At 40.8% G+C, this 22,670-nt stretch overlaps 1 protein-coding gene across 2 annotated transcripts in view; it reads left to right on the top strand.

The window, feature by feature from the left end:
- Positions 1–7,691: 7,691 nt before the first annotated feature.
- Positions 7,692–22,670, top strand: part of LOC135224529 (mitochondrial import inner membrane translocase subunit Tim13-like) — a 74,003-nt gene continuing 59,024 nt past the window's right edge. The window contains exon 1 of one of the 2 annotated variants that reach the window (XR_010316759.1): positions 7,692–8,011. Coding sequence is in view for 1 of the 2 variants with exons in the window: in XM_064263600.1 (XP_064119670.1) it covers positions 7,901–8,011 (111 nt within the window). In the remaining variant the exon portion in view is untranslated. The remainder of the gene's footprint in view (positions 8,012–22,670) is intronic. The other variant, XM_064263600.1, reaches the window with a different exon arrangement.

A 22,670-nucleotide genomic window follows, 5' to 3' on the forward strand; every position in this document is an offset into this window, starting at 1 on the left:
CAAATCAGAGAGTTAAGAACTATAACACTACCCTACCTGACAATTCTTGGATATTTACCTCACCTGACAGTCTTAGAGATATCCTTGAAGAGCGATAGACAGGTATCTACTGGATTCTTATGTATAACAGAAACACAGAAGTATCCCTTTGTTATTAATTGAAGATCAGAAGCCACCACTTTCATCCTGAATGGATTAGCAATAGAAAGAAGTTGATAAGAAAATTTTATCAACCTTTCTTGTTGTTGAACTGGTGTCGCTGAAACTATGAAGAAACCTCAGAGACTTCAATTGATGATCTGCCTTCCCAGCATGAAAATCACATGCACAGTTATGGTGTGAACATTCCTCAGACTTAATGATAAGAGCCATGATTTAGGAAAAGATAGAGGTCATTGTAAAACTTTGAAGTGACATCTACTTGTGAGGAGTTTGGTGAACCTAAATAAGGAGGTAATGATGTAACTTGCCAGCATCATATCCAAGATAAATCATGGAATTTTGCATGGCCCTTGTAAGTGGAAGGATGCCAGAGTATGGAAGAGTGCAATTCATACTGTGTTAGATTGTTGCTGGAAGGAAGAGTGACTGTATCCCGGCTACCAAGAGTACTAAGGTTTATATTAATCTTCAAGATGTCTTTCGCAAGTTAGAACTCCAAAGAGACATGGGCTTTGTTGAAAGTGGTTCTGCTGAACTAATACATTTGAATGCTCATGTCAATAATGAAGAGTTATAGACCAATGCATAACATTTGACCAAGAGTATGTTCTTGGGAAAAGACTGCATTAGTTGAGAGACTAGAAACCAAGATTGAGAGGAAGGTGAAATGTTTGTAGCCATTAGTGAAGGTTAAGGGAGTACCTAATTATTATTCTCCCAGTAGCGTACTGTTGTTAATTTTTTTGTTAACTGATAGGTGAGATGAGTGAAAGAAGAATGAGGGCAGTTAACTAGCTAACCATGGTAGGGAATGGTTTAGAAAATTAAGTAGTATTAGTAAGAGTAATGTAAAGTGTGGTTTAGCCACATTTTTATTTAGATAAAGTTACAATTTTTCTTACTTTGGCCTTAATATCAATATTACAGTAATAATTTTGCACTAGATTAACATTTTAATATTTATTTCGTAATACTATAATTCTTTATAGTTACATTTTTTCTTGTTTTGACCTTAATATTAAGTATACAAAATAATTATTTTATAATTTATTTACATAGTAAATTCTACAGATTACATTTTTCACAAGACGTTTCGTAATAGTATAATGGTTGAGGCTTATTGTGAAGAATATGTGAAGATACTCTTTTCCACTGTTTGTGGTTTGTGTTGTTTGGGTGGTTTCTCTCTTCTGCTTCCTTTTCCTTGGTTAAATCTCAGTGGTATTGAACTAGTTTACTCTATATTTTGGTTGCTAGTCTATATACGTATTCTGATTATAATTGGTTCTACTTTGTATTTTTTGTGTATTTGTTCTATATTCAGATCATCATCTACTTGGTTGTTTCTCACTGCAGACCTTGGTATATCTATTTTGGAATTTTTGGAATACCTTTATATTGGAAGTTGATGCTAAACACGTGGGTATTGGTGGATGTTCCATTATTGGTCTTTTTAGACTTTTATAGAAATGGATTTTGATATTTGTTTTCAGATTCCTAAACCTTTTTAGCGTTGTATTTTGTGTTCTTATTATTCTTAGATTTTCTCTTACGTCTTGATATTCCTCTTCATCTGAATTGCATTGCTAGTACTATTGTCCTTTTAGGAAAATTCACTGGTTGTTGATCTCACAGTGCAAGTTAGTATGCAGATACTGATACTAGTTGGAATTTAGATTTATTTTGTTATTATCTTCCCCTTCTTTTCAAATTGATTTATTCTTTCAATTTGGTCCATTGTTTTTTGTGCTACTTGGCTATTTAAACTTGGGTGCTTTCTTCGTGTATGTTTTTCTGGGTGGTTAACTATTTGAGTTGTATCATCAGCAAAGTAGACATCAGTACAGTACTCTGGTGGTGAAGTCACATCTGATGTATGAATAATGTTGGATTTAGTACTAGCAATCCTTGTGGGACTCCACTTAGTAACAGGAATGAATTTCCTATGTATTTTGTGACTTAATTGCGGCTGTTCGATCTTTAATATTTTATTGATGTCCTTGTATCCACACATTGTCAAATGCCTGGGTTACATCTCTACATAGTACTAGGTTGCATAGGTACTTTCTTCTTTGTAATAGTGCAATGCTTTCATGTAATGTTCCTTTTTCTAAATCCATATTCATTTTTATCATGTAACTGATTGCCTTTTAGGAACAACACCAATCTGTTGTTGATTATTTTTTTCCAATATTTTACCAGGTACTTCTAGTAATGATATTGTTGGTCTATAATTCTCTACCTGACATGTATCTTTTCCTATGTTGGGTATCAAAATCATTATTGCTCTCTTGAATATACTAACTGGAAAATATACCATTGAGAGAGCCCAATTGTGTATCTTAATTTTTCATATGCAATGCCTGGTAAATTTTTTATTATAACTTTGTTAATTCCACTTCTTCCTTATGGCTTGTGGTTAAGATTTTTAATTATTGTTTTGATTTCCCATAACTATTTTAATTGTTAGTGAAAGGTCTTCAATAAGTATGCTAATATCTGCTGCATGATGCGAATTTGTTGTGACGATGTTGTTGGTTGTCAAAATTTTGGTTATCCTCCTGTATTTGGAATATTTCCCACCAATAACCCTTGTGTAGTACTTCTTTTTCTTGTTCATCATATATTTTTTCATTGTGTATGGGTTGCTTAATGAAAGCAGATACTCTGTAGGTTAACTTGATGGAAAGCTAGGATAGTCCTAAACCATGCTGTATATGGAAAAACTGCTATAAAAGTGAATACTAGTACAAAAAATATCAACTTAAATAAAGCCAAGGATCAAATAGATTAACCCATCACAAGAATTATGAAGTGAATACCATCCTAAATAAATGGTGGCTGAAAGTTGCATGATGACTTATGAAATAGGTATACAAAAGAAATGAATCTTGCCATTAGAAAAGAGAAAATCTGGTACACTAAATAAACTAGAATCAGCTTACTAAGTAATGAAGCAAAACAGGATCCAAGGGCATGCAGAGAAAAGGCAATGCAGTGAAAAGGATGAAAAGTAGCTACATTAAAGCAATAAAAATAAGTGAAGGCCAATGAAAATAAGGAATAGGTCTCAGTTAAAACTGACCTCTGTGAAGAGCACCGATAGTATAACCTCCCTTTCATTGGTGCGCTAGATAACAAGGACGCCCATTAGGGAAATCATTTCTTTAAACATTGAATTTAATCCTCTTTAAAATTTTGTTCAATGTTACTGAATTAAAATAATGGTTTGTCTCTTGTATAAATCCACTGCACCATATGAGCAGACATTTTACCAAATTTTGTAATGAATTCAGTAATACAAGTATATGTGCCTGATCTTAATTGTCACATCTCAGATTTTATATTTAAAAGTCAATCTCTTCTGTGGCAGCCTTCTTTACTAATCTAATCTTTATATGTGCTGTGTATACTATTTTTTAGTAAAGTATGTGTGGCAAGAATGAAATTTAGATTTGTAGAATAAAATATCAAAATGATTACATTTGTTTTATTAGAAATCTCATCAGAACATAATATTGACTGATCCACATGTACTCAGTAATACTAAAGCAGTAGTAATTACCTATAGAGGATGCTGAACAGAGTTACTGGAACTATCCCAATGAATCAAAATCCAACTTGTTAGCACTCCTCATAGTATAAAAGGAAAATATATGGAAACCAAACTGGTTTCCATATATTTTCCTTTTACTATAAGGAGTGTTAAAACTTCAGTGGTAACAAGTTGGGTTTTGATTCATTGGGAAAGTTCCTCAGTAACTTTTCAGGATATGCACTAAAATTGGCTACTAGCAATTATTCTACCAAGAGACCAAGTTGACTACTCCTGAATGATAAGAAAAATTATGTAGAAGGACACAGCACACTTGTTTGGGGAGAGGGGAAAAAGATTGTAACCATTTACATACTGATAGTCAAGGACTGAAGCAAAGAAAGAATAAAAACTGGGGAGCTACAACAGAAATGTCCACGTTATTAGAATAATGTATATGTAATAGAAAACTTTTCCTTAGACAAGAAAGGTTAAAGGAAGGGAAATATTAAGACCTCAGGTTTGTTAGCTATGAAAAATACAATTTTATTAAAAATGCGTCATATTACAACTGCATTCACAAATAAGAAAGTGTAGTGAAAGTTCCCCTACACCATAAGGGTGAGATTTGTAAAGCTTCCAGGAGTAGCTAATCCTCAGAAGTGTTTGCCATCTGTGTTAGGCCCTTCCTGGAATTGTATCTCGTTAGTTCCCCATGGGAGTATTTTGACTTTCGAATCATTAATGTAAAATCGAGAAGTTTCCCTTAAATCCTACATTATAAAAGACCTGTCAAACACCTTTCCCAAAGGAATCAAGGTGTGATCCACACCTGCAAGATGCTTTAAGTCACACCCCCCGACCTCTTCAAGGGTTAACAATGCCCGTCTGGCAGGAGCTATTGTCATATAAGACTTCACACCTTCCCTGACCCAGCTAAACGTTCTGGCTCCACTCTACGGTCAGTTCCTCACTCGATCTTTGGCCCATTAATGAACCCTCAAATGCCTCAGGCATGGTCCTGTCAGCCTTGACTTCACCTAACTGCTTTCTTTCTTCAAACACATGCACCTCACCCTCTCTTCTAAAACTCGATACTGGCGCTAATTGTTGTTTTCAAGATGAAAGTACAAAGGTTGCAATGCTATCACTCCCCTGGGTGAACAGAATAACAGCGGGAAGTTACTGCTAAGATGACGCCACAGACGCCCAACCCAGTTGTGGGGGTGACCCCAAAACTCCAACAAGGCCTTTCAGCACCTACGACGGCTGACCCAAGGTTCAAGTCTCGCAACCTGTTGGTATCCAGTCCAAACTTCACGCCACTGCACTCTGCTTGTGTCCCGGACACGCCCAGTGATTGTGTCTCCTGCCGCCAACAGTCTCGTGTCATACAAGAAATCCGCACTCCCAACATGCCACTCGGAGGTTCAGGCCATCACCTTGACCTCCGCTTGCTATACTCCAGCCACAGCCTCGAGAGGCCCGTTCTGTCTTAGGAAGTGACAGGAGCCTATCCACACTCTCTTGAGGTGCCATCTGGCTAGTAGCACACTACCATCACACGTTGAGCTCCTACCAATCTCCTCCAACCTGCTGCCATATTATTTGGCTGTAAGTGGAAGCATCTAGTTCGCCCACTAAATATGGTGAAGCACCACAGCCAACTGATGTCCCTCAGGCCCTCAAGTCTCTATGACAGTCATTCTAAGGAGATAAGGTAAGAAAACTGCAGTTCGTTGCCAGTATTCGAATCTTTGCCCTTGCACTTATTCTTTCCTTGTTGTGAGATTCCCAGAGTTCCAGTTCCCAAATTCCTTGAATTCCATTCTAGTATTGTCCCATGTAATGTTGTTTCTTGCTTGATATATGCGTTTGCCCTCCATAGTGAAATAACAAGTCGAGTAACTTTTGCTTAGGTATATCAGTGTTATAGTTATTGTTGCTATATGCATTACACAGTCCCAAACTCTTGTGTCATCACTGAACGTCTTGCAGACCCCTTGCCGGTCATCCGTTATGTGCCTGCATACACAGACTCCAGCAGAACCACCTCAAGTCTAAGTGCCAGGATATCTTGGGGTGCCATACCTGCAGTGCCACAGTGATAAACACTCACTATAGTGTTTTACCAATGACCATTGTACTAATTTAGATTTATTGAGTTCGTAACCATCAGAGTACTAAATTTAGTGGTAATACTGTTTGCTAATCAGCAATAGTGTTTGTTTACTTTGCGATATTGACGTAAACTTTGAAGTGCCATGGAGACTGATAGTGCTCCTTGTAAATTTCACTCTTCTGATACCCGTATTGAGAATTATAGTGCTTAATTGTTTACCGAGTATATTTAAAATCCTTATCTCTGAAGCATTTTATTATATAACACTATATATGTGTAACAGGGCCTAGTTTGGCCTGTTCTAACTATTAAAAAATCACAATTCTTGAAAGTAAATTGTATTTTTCCTAATTATACCAATCTGAGGTCCTTTACAATAGGATATACATGCGGCGTAGCAGCTGGATACGGACGTAAGATCTTGAACAAGGTGGTTAGGGAGTAATTACCGTGGTAGGCGGGGGGCCCCGCCTGCCCAGACGTAAACACTCCAATTTACTTGCGGCTCATGTTTCAGATTTAGGGGTGGCATGAGGTGAGTAGTATAATAAGGAAAAATACAATTTACCTTCAAAAATTGCGATTTCTTTCTACACGATTACAAATCCTCGGTCCTTTACAATAGGAAGACTCCCTGTTTGGAGGGAGGAATCTGAGCGAGTCTCTAGAATTGACTGAACTTTTGAGGTTACCTGTCATCTAGAGTTGTGTAGTGATGTGTATGTGGATTTAGAAAGGGCCATTGCCCTGATTCTTTGAATTTTGTTGGAATTTGTTTCATTTGAGTGCCATTAAGTTATAATTCCCATGGAGTGATTATGTTATTGCTCTTGACATGTTTAACCTTTACTTATTAAATTAATTTTAACTTCAAATTTATCAAATGCGTTTCAATATCCCTCCATTTTATTTCATATTTCCTGTATTTCAGTTTCATGGATGGTGAATATAAACTGATCTGATAAACTTTTATTGTGTTCATACTTTAAGGTTACGCAAGTAACTTGTAGAAACGAGGTAACACAGCGGTCCTTTAAGGTCTGAAAATCAACCCGTGAGCACTCGCAAGATTTTGAGAGAGAGAGAGAGAGCGACTTATGATCTGAGTTCCTGTCTATACAGGGACTGCTCAGTAAGTGAAAGTACTTAATTGCAGTATTTTTCATTAATGATATTGGTGTGTTATCCTCGTTAATAAGGAATTGGGTTGAGAGATATCTCCCCGTAATTTAGAAACCGCAAAGGGAGTTTTGTGGTGTAGTTACGCAAGGCTTTTAGCGGTTTTTGACCAAGTAACAACGTTAAGCATACAGTCCACTAAGTCCATCTTTTTGCCACACTTAGCTTAACAGCCCAAATTTCATAAAATCAACACTAACCTATTCAAACTGGAAACAAAAGGAATACATGAACTGTGAAAAGACTGCTAACACATCGACTGGTATATTGCTGATAAAACCTTTAGCATGTAGATGTCAAGTTAATGACCGAGAGTCAGTTTAAGTCTATTATAAGTGTATTTTATTTACTTACATTGCAAAGAAGAATCTAAAACGTATATGTTAAAATTTATTGCTAGAAATAATGTATTTTGAAAATATTTGTGAAGTCTTGGCACCCGACCATTTATAAAGTTGGCTCTGGAATTACACAATGAGAAAACAAGAAAATATTATAGAAAATATCAGATTGGCATTCATTAAAATGAAATTGACATAATATACTAATAAATGATGATAAATATATACGACCTAGGATTTTGAAGGAGCTTGATGAACAATTGTAGCAAATTAATGAAGAATCTGTTCTTAAAATATTAAGACACTATGACGTCACATGAAAGCGCTTCACAATTATTTGTTTATGGAATAAGTTCATGTGGATGGAGGGAAGAAGAAGACATAATTCGGCTGCTTAGACCGAAACATTGTTGACTGAGCACATAGGTTTTAGTTTTGGTATCTGTACACTATACTTTCCTGCTAACTATCGCCAGTTTTAAAGTAATAGAAAGTCGACTGTTATTTTAGAATCATTGTTACTGAGGGGACCGAAGCAAAAACGACTTAGAAGAGTTTAAAATGGAGAGTTTAGGAGGTGCCGGTGGAAGATTGTCGTCCTCTCAGCGGGAGGAGTTGATGGATCAAGTGAAGCAACAGATCGTCATAGCAAACACACAGGAATTATTAACGGTAAGAGGGTCATTCACAACTTGGCTCAATGCTTCTACTTTAGTCATTTTACGTAATTGAGCTAGGCGAGTCTTGGGTAGATTTAGGGTACTTAGCCTACCTAGGTAGATCATCACAGCAGGCCAAGCAGGCCACCTACCATCAATGCAAGCCACCCTCCGAAAAAGTACATTATAACGCGTCCTGACACCCGAGATGGGCATCAGTCGCGACTTGTTGTTGGTGAGAAACGGAGCTAAAGACCTCTACTCTCCTTTCGAAGTAAGTATTTTCTCCAAAGTTAGAAATTAAGGCCAAATTTTAAGATTTAAACAGAGGGTACTGAAAACGGTCTCAAACGTAGTGCAAATCTCACCAAAACGCGTTCAACATTTTTACTTACAACTCGAGGTATTTAGAAGATTGACGCCATCTCGATGTTTACGGAGTAGCTTGTGTCAATAAACTAACCATTTCCTGTGATAAATCCGCACACCACTTGTACCCACAGACGCTGGAGCACTTTTATCACAACAATCGAAACACGATTTCTCATCAACAACAAGCCAGGCGTAAACAGCTGTTGGGGTAGAAGATGACGAGAAGCGTGCTCTTGGCTAATTTTTAAATAAGTAGTAAAACATCAATATTTTACATATTTATGATGATTAATTTGAAAATATTCGTTATTGAAAAAGTAACTCGACTCTGACTCAAATTTAAGTAATTATTTTTCTGAATTAGAACGTTCTTTCAAGTTCTGTATTATGACGTCACGACATCTTGACTTTCGTACCTATTGTAAATAATTGCTATACTCAACTGTCATTGCAGAACAGTTTACCAGTTATTCATGCAGATTGTTATCAGCTATACATGTAATTGTTATAATCGTAATGCGCATATATATCTTTATTATTTACTTTTTGGATATATGAAGATGTTTTACTGCTGGATTATCGCCGTAGTGTGACGCAATCGTTTTTCGGTCCATGGGCCTCTGTCTGTTTTCGCACCATAAGAAATTATGGGGCCGAATTTGCAATGACCAGAAAGTCGTTAAAAGAGGAAAGTTAGCATTGAGGGGCATATGTTTTGACTGAGAAAAATACAAATTTATTCAATAGCTAGCTTGTAAAAATACTTGGTTATAAAACTTGATTGACAACTAAGCAGCATGTCTACTATGGGTTTCAGAGACAGTGCAAGCAGGTTTTTGGGCAATACCTATTTCTGTAACGAACACTCTTAACAGAACGAGATTTTGCTATAGTGCATTACACCCAGTGCCGTAATTTATAAGGGTATCGTGAATCACTAATCGTAAAGAATAACGACACTTGTCCTTGTACCAAGAGACAAAAACTCCATTATGCAGAAATGGATACGAACACGCGTATAAAGCTCCACCTACCCTCTCCCCCACACCCACCCCCCCCCCCCCCCTCCACCGCCATCCCTTTTCTTCTCGTTCCTCCGCCTTCCTTTCTCTCTCTCTCTCTCTCTCTCTCGTCTCTCTCTCTCTCTCTCTCTCTCTCTCTCTCGTTCTCCTTCTCCTCTTCTCCTTGTTGCCATTCGGTATGTGTTGACCCTCCAAACTGGGTATAAGACTACACACAAAACGTTGAAATTGGTGAAATTAGGCTATGTATTGGAAGTATATATATACATAAATATTAAAGCAATTTTATCATTATTGCATTACTATGACAACTAGAATTCATGGAAACAGTTTATAACCTGTTAAGCGTCACCCACGTAATAATACGTTTACCGCGATCTACTCGGTAGCGCCTTCAACGGGATATTACGTTCAAGACTTTAACTGTGCTTGTCAAGCCGTCAGCCCCGTAATAATACGTTTACTCGTATAGAAAGTGTAGGAACATCATTTGGTAACACTCTCAACACATGGGAAACTTATTTCCAGCCTGGCAACTCTTTCCTGGTGGTCGCTTATGCTAGAAAACTGCCTGTCCCTGTTGGTTTTCTTTCAATACGCTTCGGGCGTTTATCGAGACAAATTGGATTTCGCGTCTTTCACAATGAATGTCCCAAAGAGGAGGCATATTTCTTAGGTGAGATCAATCAAATACTAGATGAGGAGTGTGATATTGATAACCTATTTGATGATGAGAGCTCTAGTTCTGAATCCTCCAGTGATGATACAAACTTTTCTTCCAATTGCGGGAGTGAAGATGACTTTTCTTTGCCGAGTGACTGGACTCCGAGAGAGAGAGAGAGAGAGAGAGAGAGAGAGAGAGAGAGAGAGAGAGAGAGAGAGAGGGATAGAGAGAGGAGATGAGAGAGAGAGAGAATTTCCTACAGTTAATTACAGTATGAATAACAAGCATAAAAATCAATATTAACTTTGAAAAACTATCATCAGTGCTATGATCGCTGATTACAAAAACAGCGTGACGGTACGTTAGCAGCGAGCTCATCAGGGGCGGACGCTTAACAGGATAATGGAACGGCGTATGTGTGAAGCCTCCACTAATGTGGCAACGATGATTTTGCCATTCTTAGCATGCAAACATTAAAAGCATGCAAACATTAAAGGTTACATTTATTTCTGGCATACGATTATTTTAAGAAATTCAAATACTAATAAAGACTGAAATCAATGAAAAGTGCTAGCAAAAAACAAAAAAGTAAAAAAAAAAAAAAACGTAGTCGTTCCTCTATGCACTTTTCCGTATTCGTTCCTCAATGGTTTTCGGCAGCCAGATGTACGAAAACGTTAGAAACATTTGATTTTATCTAAGTTAGAAATATCTGTAATTTTTCGGGGTAATTTGGTTGCAAAAAAGGGATAATATACATGAATTAAATCAAAATTTTTAAATAACAATGTAAATTTAAACTAAATAACGAGTAAAGTAAACAGTTTAGGGAATAAAACTTTGCAGTTTCGTCGTCGTCTGTCGTCGTCTGTCGTCGTCTGCTGTTTGTAATTGTGTTTATGGCGCGCGCGCTTAGAAACCAGGAACAGCAACGGGTTTAAAGTGCAATGTGGAGTGAACTGAGACCAAAATGTGTATAATAACAATCAAATAAGCACTGTGGAGTTTCAGTTGTGATGGCAGTAAGGATAAAAACCGCCGATTACAAGGTAAGAATGAATTCAGTTCCAACCATAACCCCGGGAATAACAAGTTTCATACTTTCACTAATATAGGCAACAAAATGTTGTTTTATTGTGCTGATTACAACTGCAATCTTGAGTAAGATCAATAAACGTTACATACATACGCTAACATTGTTCAAATGAGTGCTGGGAAGGCTGGGGAAAGATGGTGGCCGTCACTGATGAGAACCGTCCATGAAAAACGTAGCCGCCATATTGGATTTCAAAACTGCCTTGAAAACATATTTTACGAAGAGCTCACATGCTTATTTTAATTCGTATGGGGCTTTCATATATCACAATATGTTGATGAAACTTCAGTCTTTTAAATGGTATGCTTAGAGTTGCAATTGTATTCATGTTTCACCAATTAAATATCGAGTGAATAAGACCCGTCTACCGTGATGAGGGTTGGCCTGTCGTGATATTCTACCCTAGCAAGTCCACCAGCTAACCTAAACAAAACAAACCATACACAGCCATATTAAATAGACATAGGATATTGGTACGGCAGCCGTATCCCGATCGTCGTAGATAGTGGTATGGCAGTGAATTGTGCATGCGTCAATTTCAGACTTCCTGCCGTACAAATAACATAGTGTGGTGGTGGGGGTACGGCAGATTCTGTCAGTGGTGCCGTATTGCGCTCTTGACTTGCTGTAGGTACGGCAGTTATCCTAACTGTATCCGTTTACCAGTTTGCTAACTTACTGTATTAGCTAATAGCTACGTGACCAGAGTTCAGCTTTTAGGCGGGACAGTCCCGCTTTTTGAACATCTGTCCTCCCTTTTTTTAGTTAGCAAAATCCCCCCCCCCCCCCCCCCCTCATTTTTGTTTGTTTTGTTTTGGGGGGCTTTGTGAATTTTGTCCCGCTTTTTTGTGCTACAAAAACAAAACTACTATCCCAATTTTAATGGAATAGTGCTGAAATTTTGTTTAATTGTGCCATTTTCACTAGTTGGTAAATTCTATCGTCTTCTTCTACAGCTGCAATACCCTATGAAGTGAATTAAAAGAATATTGTAAAGTGTATAAAGGTGGCCCTTTGCAACTGCTGATGTCGGGCAGAATAAGGGCTGAGAAAGTCATCAAAGGTACGATTGTTCGTGACCTATGTACTATATACAATTTTTGAAAGTTGGAGTTTTCATAGATGTCTATGGCTTTTTTCAGCTCGTTAAAGCCTGAAAACATCAGTTTTTCGGTGAAAACTAATGTATTATTCTGCGGTTCATGCTTTTCCGTTACCATTTTTCTTGCTGTCACTGATATTCCTGAGGCAGTAAACAAGGGTTTGCGCATGCGCAATTCACTGCCGTAATAATATCTACTGCGATCGGGGTACGGCTGCCGTACCAATATCCAGTTCGTATTAAATATAAAACAACCTAAAACTCTGTGTACTTACTTAGGTTGGAGGGTAAAGGTGAGCTGCCATCTTTAAGAATGCATGGAGCCTATGATCCAATACAGTAGTACCTCGAGATACGAAATTAATTCGTTCGGAGGCGCCCATCGTATCATGAGGTTTTCGTATCTTGGACCACATTTTACATGTAAAATGGCTAATCCGTTCCAAGCCCTCCAAAAGCAACCCCAGTCAAATTTATATTTTCCAAGGCCAAAACACATGTTCTAGGGTTACGACGCCGATCCGACGGAAAAAGTATGACTCCAAAAAGGCAAAATACTGTACGTACATGAGTAATATTCAACTGCATGTAATGTTCAACCCCATTTTTACTGCATATATTAGGACTTGAGCATATGTCCCTTAGCAATAAGCCTAGCCTATGTTAGCGGTTGCTACTGTAGCCTAGTCTATGATTCTGACATCTAAACCTAAGAAGCTAAAAGCTTAAAATATGCCAATAAAATGTATAAATCAGTATGTACTCATTTCAAATAATTATTAATTAATCATTAACTATAATACAAAAAAAAAAAAAAAAAAACCTTCCAATCGATTGTTTACATTCAGCTCTTACGAGTACCGAACGATCGCCAAGCAATCACTTTTCCTATTACACAGTAAGCCATAAATTTTCATTATCTCTCTTCAACTACTGAAAGTACCAAACAGTATAATAACCATTTATTTCTATTCTTTATTCTATCTTTACGTAAAGTTTTTTTTTTTTTTTATTGAATGTATTGCATGAATAAGTTTTTCAATTTACATCATCCTTTTACCAATAGAATACTTAAAGCACATGGGGTAGATGCTGACCAATAGGAGAGCAGGATCTTATGGGGTGACTAGCATCAGAACCAATGGGAGAGCGGGAGGATGGGGTGCGAGGTTTTACTCAGTTGCTCGCGGGAGTTTTAAAATTGTTCTCGGTGGTCCGGGCGAATCTCGGGACTTTACAGCAACAACCTTTCGTAACTTGAGCAATTTTCGTATGTAGAGCTGTAAAATTTGTCGTATTTGCTTTCGTATGTCGAGTTTTTCGTAAGTTGAGCCTTTCGTATGTCAAGGTACCACTGTACTTTAAAATGCAATTTAAAATAGGCATGAGCCAAGTATCCAACAAACTGATCCTTTCGACGACCGTATTTAGACAACAGATTCTTCAAATCCAGCCACCACCTCTCTATAGGAGTGGTTGACTCTTAAATGAAGAAATCCCTCCTCATTTAGGCATGCGTATGCCTTCCAACAGTCGGAAATGATGGTAGTACTTGGCTCTTATATAATCCCTTATCACTGTTAAAAGTGCCACTTTGTCCTTACTTTCTACAGGAACAGCAAAGAAATCTCTATTATCCCAAGAAATCCCCCCAAACACCCGCTGGCCTGTCACTACTCTGCCTACAATAAATTTTTGCCTTACAAATTGGCTCTCATCGATTTCAACAGTTTTCCCTGAGCCACCAGTCTTACCTTTCCGACTCAATACCCAATGCACAATAACCTCACGAATGAATGAGGACCAATCATTTATAGTTTTGTGAGAAATTCTTAATTTTCAACAAATTTGTAACTAAATATAACACCAATATGTTTAATTATATACAAGTGACTATAATTAGATTCTATATCTAAATTAGACTTTTCAAACCAAGTTCCCTTAAAAATGGATACATAAAAACTACACCTTTTTTTCACTTTCTTGTTTTTCAATACAACATGCCTTCTGACACCGGAATGCTTTTTTGTTAATATCATGTCGGCACTTAGAACCACAGGTGGGGCAAATAGTGTCACTTTCACTTTTAATAACACCATGATCTTGGCAGTACTTTATTATTTTTTTGATGTTACCACAATAATACAAAACAAAATCTTTATAATTTAAATAACAATTGAGACAAGAACCTGGGAGAAAATCCACATAAATTGATGTCAAAGTAGATGGTAATTGAGAAACTGCACCAGAAGTTGAAGGTTCACACGCCTCCATGGTTCTCAAAAGACTGAAAAATTAGCTGTGGAAATTGTGTGAAAAGTGTCGAAAAGTGTTAGTTTCCTAGTAAAACTGTCACCTGATTGGGTATTCAAGTCACATTATGTGGATAATCATCGTTGGTTAAAAACTATGACGTTTGGGTGACGTCTTGCTACGTAGAATACAGTTGATGATGTAATAATGACATAATCTATGTTTTTAACGTACAAACAAACAAACGAGAGCTCAGTCTGAAGAGGAATTTGAGAGTTATGAAGTCGAGGGACTTAGTTTTTTCAGGTGGGTCACATTTAATTTTGATTCTTAAACCACTTCCAGACTGCCGCTTAGATTTATATATCAAACGAAACCTTCGACTTCCCTCTTTTTAGTGAAAGTACTTAAATTTGATAACTTGTTGGCAGAGCAGACGGTAAGAATTACCACCTGGTCTACCTTATTATTTGTTCCTACACAATATAGCCTAGGTACTGCAAACCTTTCATCCTTTACATAAGGAATTACTTTCAGCGAAGGCTGGAATTACGGCTGCTAAATTCTAGAACAAGGTGGTTAGGCAGTAACTACCGTCTTAAGTGGGTAGGCCCACCTGCCTAGATGTAAAACACTCCACTTTGCTTTCGGCCGTCTTCCGATGGAGACGTACCTGGTAGGGGAAACAACCAAGTAGACTAGCTAATCCAGTCTTGCCCGGTTGATCCAACTCCGAAAAAGTACTTTTAACATACCCTGACACCGGAGATGGGCACCAGTCATGAGTCATCGGTGGTAGGAGCAATACCTGGAGATCTACTCTTCTTTCAAAGTAAGTAGGGAGAACAACTGACTGGACTAGCGGATCCAGTTTCCACTGCGTGTGAAGCCACCCTCCGAAAAATTACTTTAACATGTCCTGACACCAGAGATGGTCATTAGTCATGAGTTGTTGGTGGTGAGAGCAGGAGCTTGAGACCTCTACTCTCCTTTCGAAGTAAGTATTTTCATCAAAGTTAGAAATTAAGGCTATATTTTAAGATTAAACAGAGGGTAATGAAAAGTCTGGCCCTACGCAGTGCACACTGCCTCCATGACTCTTTCAAAATTTTTACTTACAACTATGAATATTTCGAAGATTGACGCCATCTTGATGTTTGGTAGTCTCTTGTACCCATAGAGGTTGGGGCACTTTCATCACAACAATTGTAAACAATGACTTCCAACCGCTACTTTTTAAGGAAACTTCGATTTTTGGTAGAAGAAGAAGTGTGCACTAGATAATTATTTAAATAAATAGTTAAGTGGCAGCATAAGGTCATGAATTGCATAAATATTTTTACATATTCATGATTATTAATTTGAAAATATTCGTTGTTGAAAAAGTAACTAGATTTCTGACTCAAATATCAACAGTTTTGCCTGTGAATGGTACCTACGGCGTTCTTTGCGCTCTTCAATTGTTCATCAGTGTTGCCAATTGGTATGTGTTTACCCTCCAAACTGGGTATAAGACTTAAACAAAACCGGGGAAATAAGTGAAATTAGCATATCTATTTGTAGTATATATACATATTAGAGCAATTTTATCATTATTGCATTAATATGACAACTAGAATTTATGGAAACAGTTTGAAAATGCATTGGCGTATGTGTGATCTCCACTAGATTGGCAACGATGAGTAATTTTGTTGTCGTCTGCTTGTTTGTACTTCAGAAATCTCTGTAATTTTTTGGTTTGTTCATGAAACTTAGCTGTCAGATATATATATAGCTGTATTTTTCCGAATCCGACAGAAATTTAAACACTTACGACACACGCAGTTGGAGTCAGGTGGTTAGTACCCATTCCCGCCGCTGGGAGGCGGGTATCAGGAATCATTCCCATTTTCTATTCATAATTTTTCTGTCGCCAAGGTGCTGAAAACACCTGTTTGCAGCACCTCCGTCCAGATTTTGGAAACTTACTAGCTACTTGGATATCCCTTTTGGTTTTTCCTTTGGTATCTGAATTGGATCGGTGGCTTGGCACACGTTGACTTTGGATTGATTTGAATTTGGTATTGATTTTTCTTTGATCAAGATGTCAGGGTCTAGTTCTGCTAGCGCTAGATTTTGTTCTATGTCCGAATGTAGAGGTAGGCTACTGAAAGCTTCAGTAGACCCACATTCTGTTTGTAAAGTTTGCAGGGGGAATGAATGTACGTTTGAAAGTCGTAAGGAGTGTGAAAGATTAACAGAGTCGGAATGGAAGGCGTATGAAACCTATCTTAAGAAACTTGAGCGAGATAGGTTAAGGATGTCTTCCTCCAGGAGTGTTTCAGGTAGGCAAGATTTTAATGATTCTCCTGCTAACCCTCCTTCTGTAGATTATGCTCCTACCCCTGTAGTGTTGCCTCCGGCCCCTGAAACAGTGTCGGTAGAAGGTAATACTTTATCGCTAATTCTTGAATCGATTCGTAACTTAGAATCAAAGTGTTAGCTCTGGAGAGCAAAAGTGAAGAGAAGTGCAGTGAAAGTGCCCCTTGTGTAGTGGAGGGTGCATCAGATCGGCCTCATTCCGCCTCTAGACCTAGACCTCTGCTTGACTCCCAGATTACGGGGAGAGAGCATGTCGAAAGTCGAAGGAGGGTTACGAGGAACCCCCACCGATCTGGCGTGCCTTCGGCAGCTTCTGACGAACCTACCCAGACTGCCAAGGAGCGTGCGCGTGCACGTCTTCTCAAGGAGTGCTTTTCTTCTTCTGAAGCTTCCTCCCCGCGCAAGGGGTGGAGCTCTCATACCGCACACGTCCGCTGAAAAGGACGGCTCGCGTTCGGACGCTTCACGTCCAAAGTTGTTTCTCCTTGGCAACTTTGCTCGTCGCCTGATAGTGCGTTTGCTGCTTTTCCTCCGCAAGAAGAAGCGTAAGGATTATTCGGAGGCGGAGTCTTTCCTAGATGTTTCTTTCGAGCGCCGCAGTCGCTCTAAGGTGCGTGAAGTGGCGGTTCCTGGGAGAGTAGGAAGAAGGCGTCCCCTCGCCACTCGCCTGCTCACAGGATCAGCCCCTCCCCAGAAAAGGAGGCTTCACCTACAAGCAAGATTCTCCAGTCTATTCAGCAGCAACTTCGAGATGTTATTTCTTCGAGAGAGACTGTTCCACGTCGCCGTAAGAAGGATGACAATCTTCCTGTGAAGAGGTCGAGGCGTTCTCCCTCTCCCTCTCCTCGCTCGTCTCTCTCTCCGTTTGAGTCTCCCTCTAGAGTTCGTTCTGCTCCCCAGCAACTTTCTAGAGGAGGCGAGAAATTCGTTTCTCGCTCTCGTGAAGCGGTTGTTTCCGCTGCTACGAAACTTGTTGATAAGAAGCGCGTTTCTTTTAGATGCGAGCGCGCTTCTTTGAAAGTCAAGCGCGCTTTAGTGGACGCCGAGCGTGATTCGGTGCAAGGTAAGCGAGCGCCAGTTGGAAAAACGCTCAGCGCGTTTTAGTGGACGCTCGGCGCGCGCCAGTGGACGCCAGGTGTACACTGTTCGGTCGAGCGCGCTTCAGTCGGCGCCAGTAGATTGGCTTCGGAACGCAAGCGCGCGCCTGCGGACGTCAGTTTTCCACCTCCGCAAGCGCAAGCGGAAGCGGGAACTCTTCCTGTTCGCCGCTCTTTCTCTTTTGAGAAAGCTCGTGACTCTTCTTTACTTCCTCCGACTTCTCCAGTGTCTGAAGAGGAAATTAGTGACGCTTTCGTCGAAGTGGACGAAGAACCAGCAGTTGGCTCCAGTTTCGACGGACTACAAGGTTTTGACTCGTTTGCTACAGTCAGTCTTTGCAGACACTTTCCAACCTGAAGCTCCACGTACTCCTCCCTCTCAGTTTTCGTCATCCAAAGCTACTAAGATCTCGGGCTTTGTGAAAATGAAGAAGTCGCTTTCTACGAAGCAAGCTTTTCGAAAGGTCCATGATTGGATGGAAAAGAGGAAAGCTTCAGGCAAGACTTCTTTCGCTTTACCACCTTCAAGACTTTGTGGCAAAGCTGGTATGTGGTATGAGACGGGAGAAAACGTCGGAGTTAAGCTTCCAGCCTCAGCTCAAGGAGACTTTGGTAGTATTGTGGATGCCGCCAGAAGATCTTTTCTGTCTTCCTCTAAGGTCTCTTGGACGCATAGTGAGTTAGACTTTCACCTTAAAGGCCTCTTCAGGACACTAGAGGTCTTTAATTTTCTTGACTGGTGCCTAGGAGTATTGGATGCCAGGTCCAGGAGTTCTGATTCCATCAGTCTGGGGGAGCTGTCCAGTGTATTGTCTTGCATGGACAAGGCCGTCAGGGATGGTTCTGAGGAATTGGTGGCTGCTCATTTCAGCACGGGACTGCTTAAGAAGAGAGCAACTTTTTTGCAATTTTACTGCAAAGTCGGTCTCACCAGCGCAAAAAGCGGATCTTCTTTTCGCTCCTTTCTCAGAACATCTCTTCCCCCAGTCTATGGTAAAGGACATAGCTGCCAGTCTCCCAGGAAGACAAAGCAACCCAAGACCTTCTGGCACAGTCTTCTAGGAAGCCTACTACTACTTCGTCTTCTGGGTCCTCTGCTTTGAAGAAATCGAAGCCCTTTCGATCTGCTTCTTCCTCGAAGCCAGCCCCTCGAGGAAGAGGCTCTTTCAGAGGCAAGACTCCCGCTCCTTCCAAGAGCAAGAAGTGAGAGGGAAGTCCTTCAGCCACCGGTAGGAGCCAGACTTCTACATTTCGCGAAAGCTTGGGAAGAGAGAGGTGCCGACGCTTGGTCTCTGGACTCGTCAAGAAGGGGTACAGAATTCCTTTCCTGATGTTACCCCGCTGTCTTCGACACCAAAGGATTTGTCTCCTTCGTATCAGGGAGAAAAGCAGAAAGTGCTTCACGATCTACTAGATCAAATGATCGAGAAGCAGGCGGTGGAACAGGTCTTCGACCGGAGTTCTCCGGGGTTTTACAACCGTCTGTTCCTAGTGCTGAAGCAGTCAGGGGGGTGGCGCCCCGTTCTGGATGTCAGCAGTCTAAATCGCTTCGTTACCAAGCAGAAGTTCAAGATGGAGACACCTCAATCCGTGCTTGCAGCCTTAAGACCGGGGGATTGGATGGTCTCTTTAGACCTTCAGGACGCATACTTTCACGTCCCCATCCATCCCCGATCAAGGAAATACCTGCGGTTTGTCCTGAAAGGGAAGGTTTTCCAATTCAGGGCTCTCTGCTTCGGTCTCAGCACGGCGCCGATGGTGTTCACCGTTCTTATGAAGAACGTTGCGAGGTGGCTCCATCTTGCGGAAATAAGGATCTCTCTCTACCTAGACGACTGGCTTATTCGAGCCTCATCGCAAGACCGGTGTCTGAAGGACCTTCACACGACTGTCGTTAGCGAGGTCCCTGGGACTTCTGGTGAATCTCGAAAAGTCGCATCTGACTCCTTCTCAATCCTTAGTCTATCTGGGATTCAGATGGACTCAGTGGCTTTTCGGGCTTTCCGTCCCAGGGGCGACAACTTCAATGCCTGGACAAAGTGTCAGCCTTTCTAGGGAAGGAAACATGCTCGGTGAGGGAATGGATGAGTCTGCTGGGGACCATTTCCTCACTGGAGAAGTTTGTTTCTCTGGGAAGGTTGCACCTCCGACCACTTCAGTTCTTCCTCTCAAGCAATTGGTCACGCAAACAGGATCTGGAAGAGGTCTTCTTTTTGACGGAAGAAGTGAAAAAGCACCTCAAATGGTGGTTGGATCCAAAGAAGCTTGCGGAAGGACTTTCGCTCAAGCTTCGGAACCCCGACCTAGTGTTGTTCTCCGACGCGTCCTCCACGGGTTGGGGAGCAACACTGGGAGGGAGAGAAGTGTCAGGCACCTGGAGAGGGGAACAGGTGTCCTGGCACATCAATCTAAAAGAACTTTCAGCGGTTTACCTTGCTCTAAGGTTCTTCCAAGAGGAAGTCTCCAACAAAGTGGTTCAGATAAACTCGGACAACACCACAGCCTTGGCATACCTCAGGAAACAGGGGGGAACTCACTCTCCTTCTCTGTTCGCCATCGCGAAGAATATCCTGATTTGGGCGAAGCCGCAAAACGTCACGATTCTGACAAGATTTGTGTCAGGCGTGGAAAACGTGCGAGCGGACCTTCTCAGTCGGCAAGGACAGCTTCTGCCGACGGAATGGACCCTTCATCAGGAAGTATGCCAGGCGCTATGGAAGCTGTGGGGACGTCCTCATGTGGACGTTTTCGCAACTTCCCGAACGAAGAGACTTCCGCTGTATTGCTCCCCAGTTCTGGACCCGGGAGCAGTGGCAGTAGACGCTCTGCTGTGGAATTGGTCGGGACTAGACATTTACGCTTTTCCCCACTTCAAAATCCTCGGGGAAGTAATGAGGAAGTTCGCTGCATCAGAAGGAGCGAGAATGACCCTCATCGCCCCCTTCTGGCCGTCGGGTGTCTCGACTGGTTCACGGAGGTGATGTCCTTCCTAGTAGACTTTCCAAGGACTCTGCCCCTAAGGAAAGATCTACTCAGACAGCCCCACTTCGAGGGAGGGTACCACAAAAACCTCCCCGCTCTGAGTCTGACTGCGTTCAGACTATCAAGAAGTTGGCCAGAGCGAGGGGTTTTTCAAGACCTGTGGCAACGGCGATTGCCACCAGCAAGGAGGCCCTCCTCAATCGCAGTTTACCAATCAAAGTGGGCCGTCTTAGAAGTTGGTGCAGAAGGAAGGGCATTTCCTCCACCTCAACCTCTGTGAGCCAGATAGCAGATTTCCTTCTTCACCTTAGGAAAGAAGCGAAACTAGCCGTTCCCACGATTAAAGGCTACAGAAGCGTGCTTTCTGTGGTCTTCAGGCATAGAGGACTCAACTTAGCGAATGATAGAGACATTCATGATCTCATTAGATCATTTGAGACTGTGAAAGTTCTCCAACCGAAAGTACCATCGTGGAACTTAGACGTGGTACTTAAGTTTCTCATGTCGAGTCAATTTGAACCGCTCCATTTAGCCTCGCTTAGGAATCTTACTAAGAAGACCATTTTCCTAACCGCTCTGGCGACGGCGAAGAGGGTTAGCGAAATTCAAGTCATAAGCAAGCATATTGGGTTCAAGGATCATAGTGCAGTTTGTTCCTTAAGTCCTACGTTCTTAGCAAAGAACGAGAACCCTTCCAACCCTTGGCCGAGGACGTTCGAGATCAAAGGGTTGTCGGAGCTAGTGGGACCTGAAGCTGAGAGAGTCCTGTGTCCTGTCAGGGCTCTCAAGTTTTATTTGCAGAGAACCAGAGCATGCAGAGGTTCTTCGGAGAACTTGTGGTGCTCTGTGAAAAAACCAGATCTTCCGATGTCGAAGAATGCACTGGCGTTCTTCTTAAGAAGTACGGTTAAGGAAGCCCATGAAAAGTGTAGTGAAAGTGACATGGAGCTTCTGAAAGTGAAAGCCCATGAGTTGAGGGCTATTGCTACTTCAGTGGCTTTTCACAAAAATATGGCAATCAAAGATATTTTGGGTGCCACTTATTGGCGAAGCAATTCGGTGTTCGCTTCACACTACCTGCGGGAGGTGAAAGCAACATACGAAAATTGTTACTCGCTCGGACCATACGTCGCTGCAGACACTGTTTTGGGGGCAGGAGGTAGCGCTCATCCTATCCTTTAATGGTTTAGGGGAGTTTTTAACTTGTGTTATGGTTGTGGGGTTGACCGCCTGCGGCGGATCTCCCTTCCATTAGCTTAGTCTATGTGGGATACTTTTGGTAGGCTACGCCAGGTGGTTTGGTTTTACTTCGTTGCCCTCATTTGTATGGTCAATGGTCTAGTCACGTCGTGGTCTCGCCCCTGTTGACAGATCATCTGGAGTGCACCAGCTTTATAGGTCTCTACCTTGCTGGCAACTCTAGTAGCACAAGCAGACTTATGCGGCAGTAACCACGAAGTCAGCTATGCTAACAGGTAAGGAATCAAGATATCAATTATCTGCATATATATGTTTCCTAAAATCTTCTATTCTGTCTACTCCCACCACCAAAGGTGGGATTCAGCTATATATATATCTGACAGGTAAGTTTCATGAACAAAATGATATTGTAATGATACAATTAAGTTTGTTCATACTTACCTGGCAGATATATATAATCAAGTACCCACCCACCTCCCCTCAGGAGACAGTGGAAATAAAAATTATGAATAGAAAATGGGAA

The sequence above is a fragment of the Macrobrachium nipponense genome, chromosome 12, assembly GCF_015104395.2.
Source record: "Macrobrachium nipponense isolate FS-2020 chromosome 12, ASM1510439v2, whole genome shotgun sequence".
Classification (NCBI taxonomy): Eukaryota; Metazoa; Arthropoda; class Malacostraca; order Decapoda; family Palaemonidae; genus Macrobrachium; species Macrobrachium nipponense.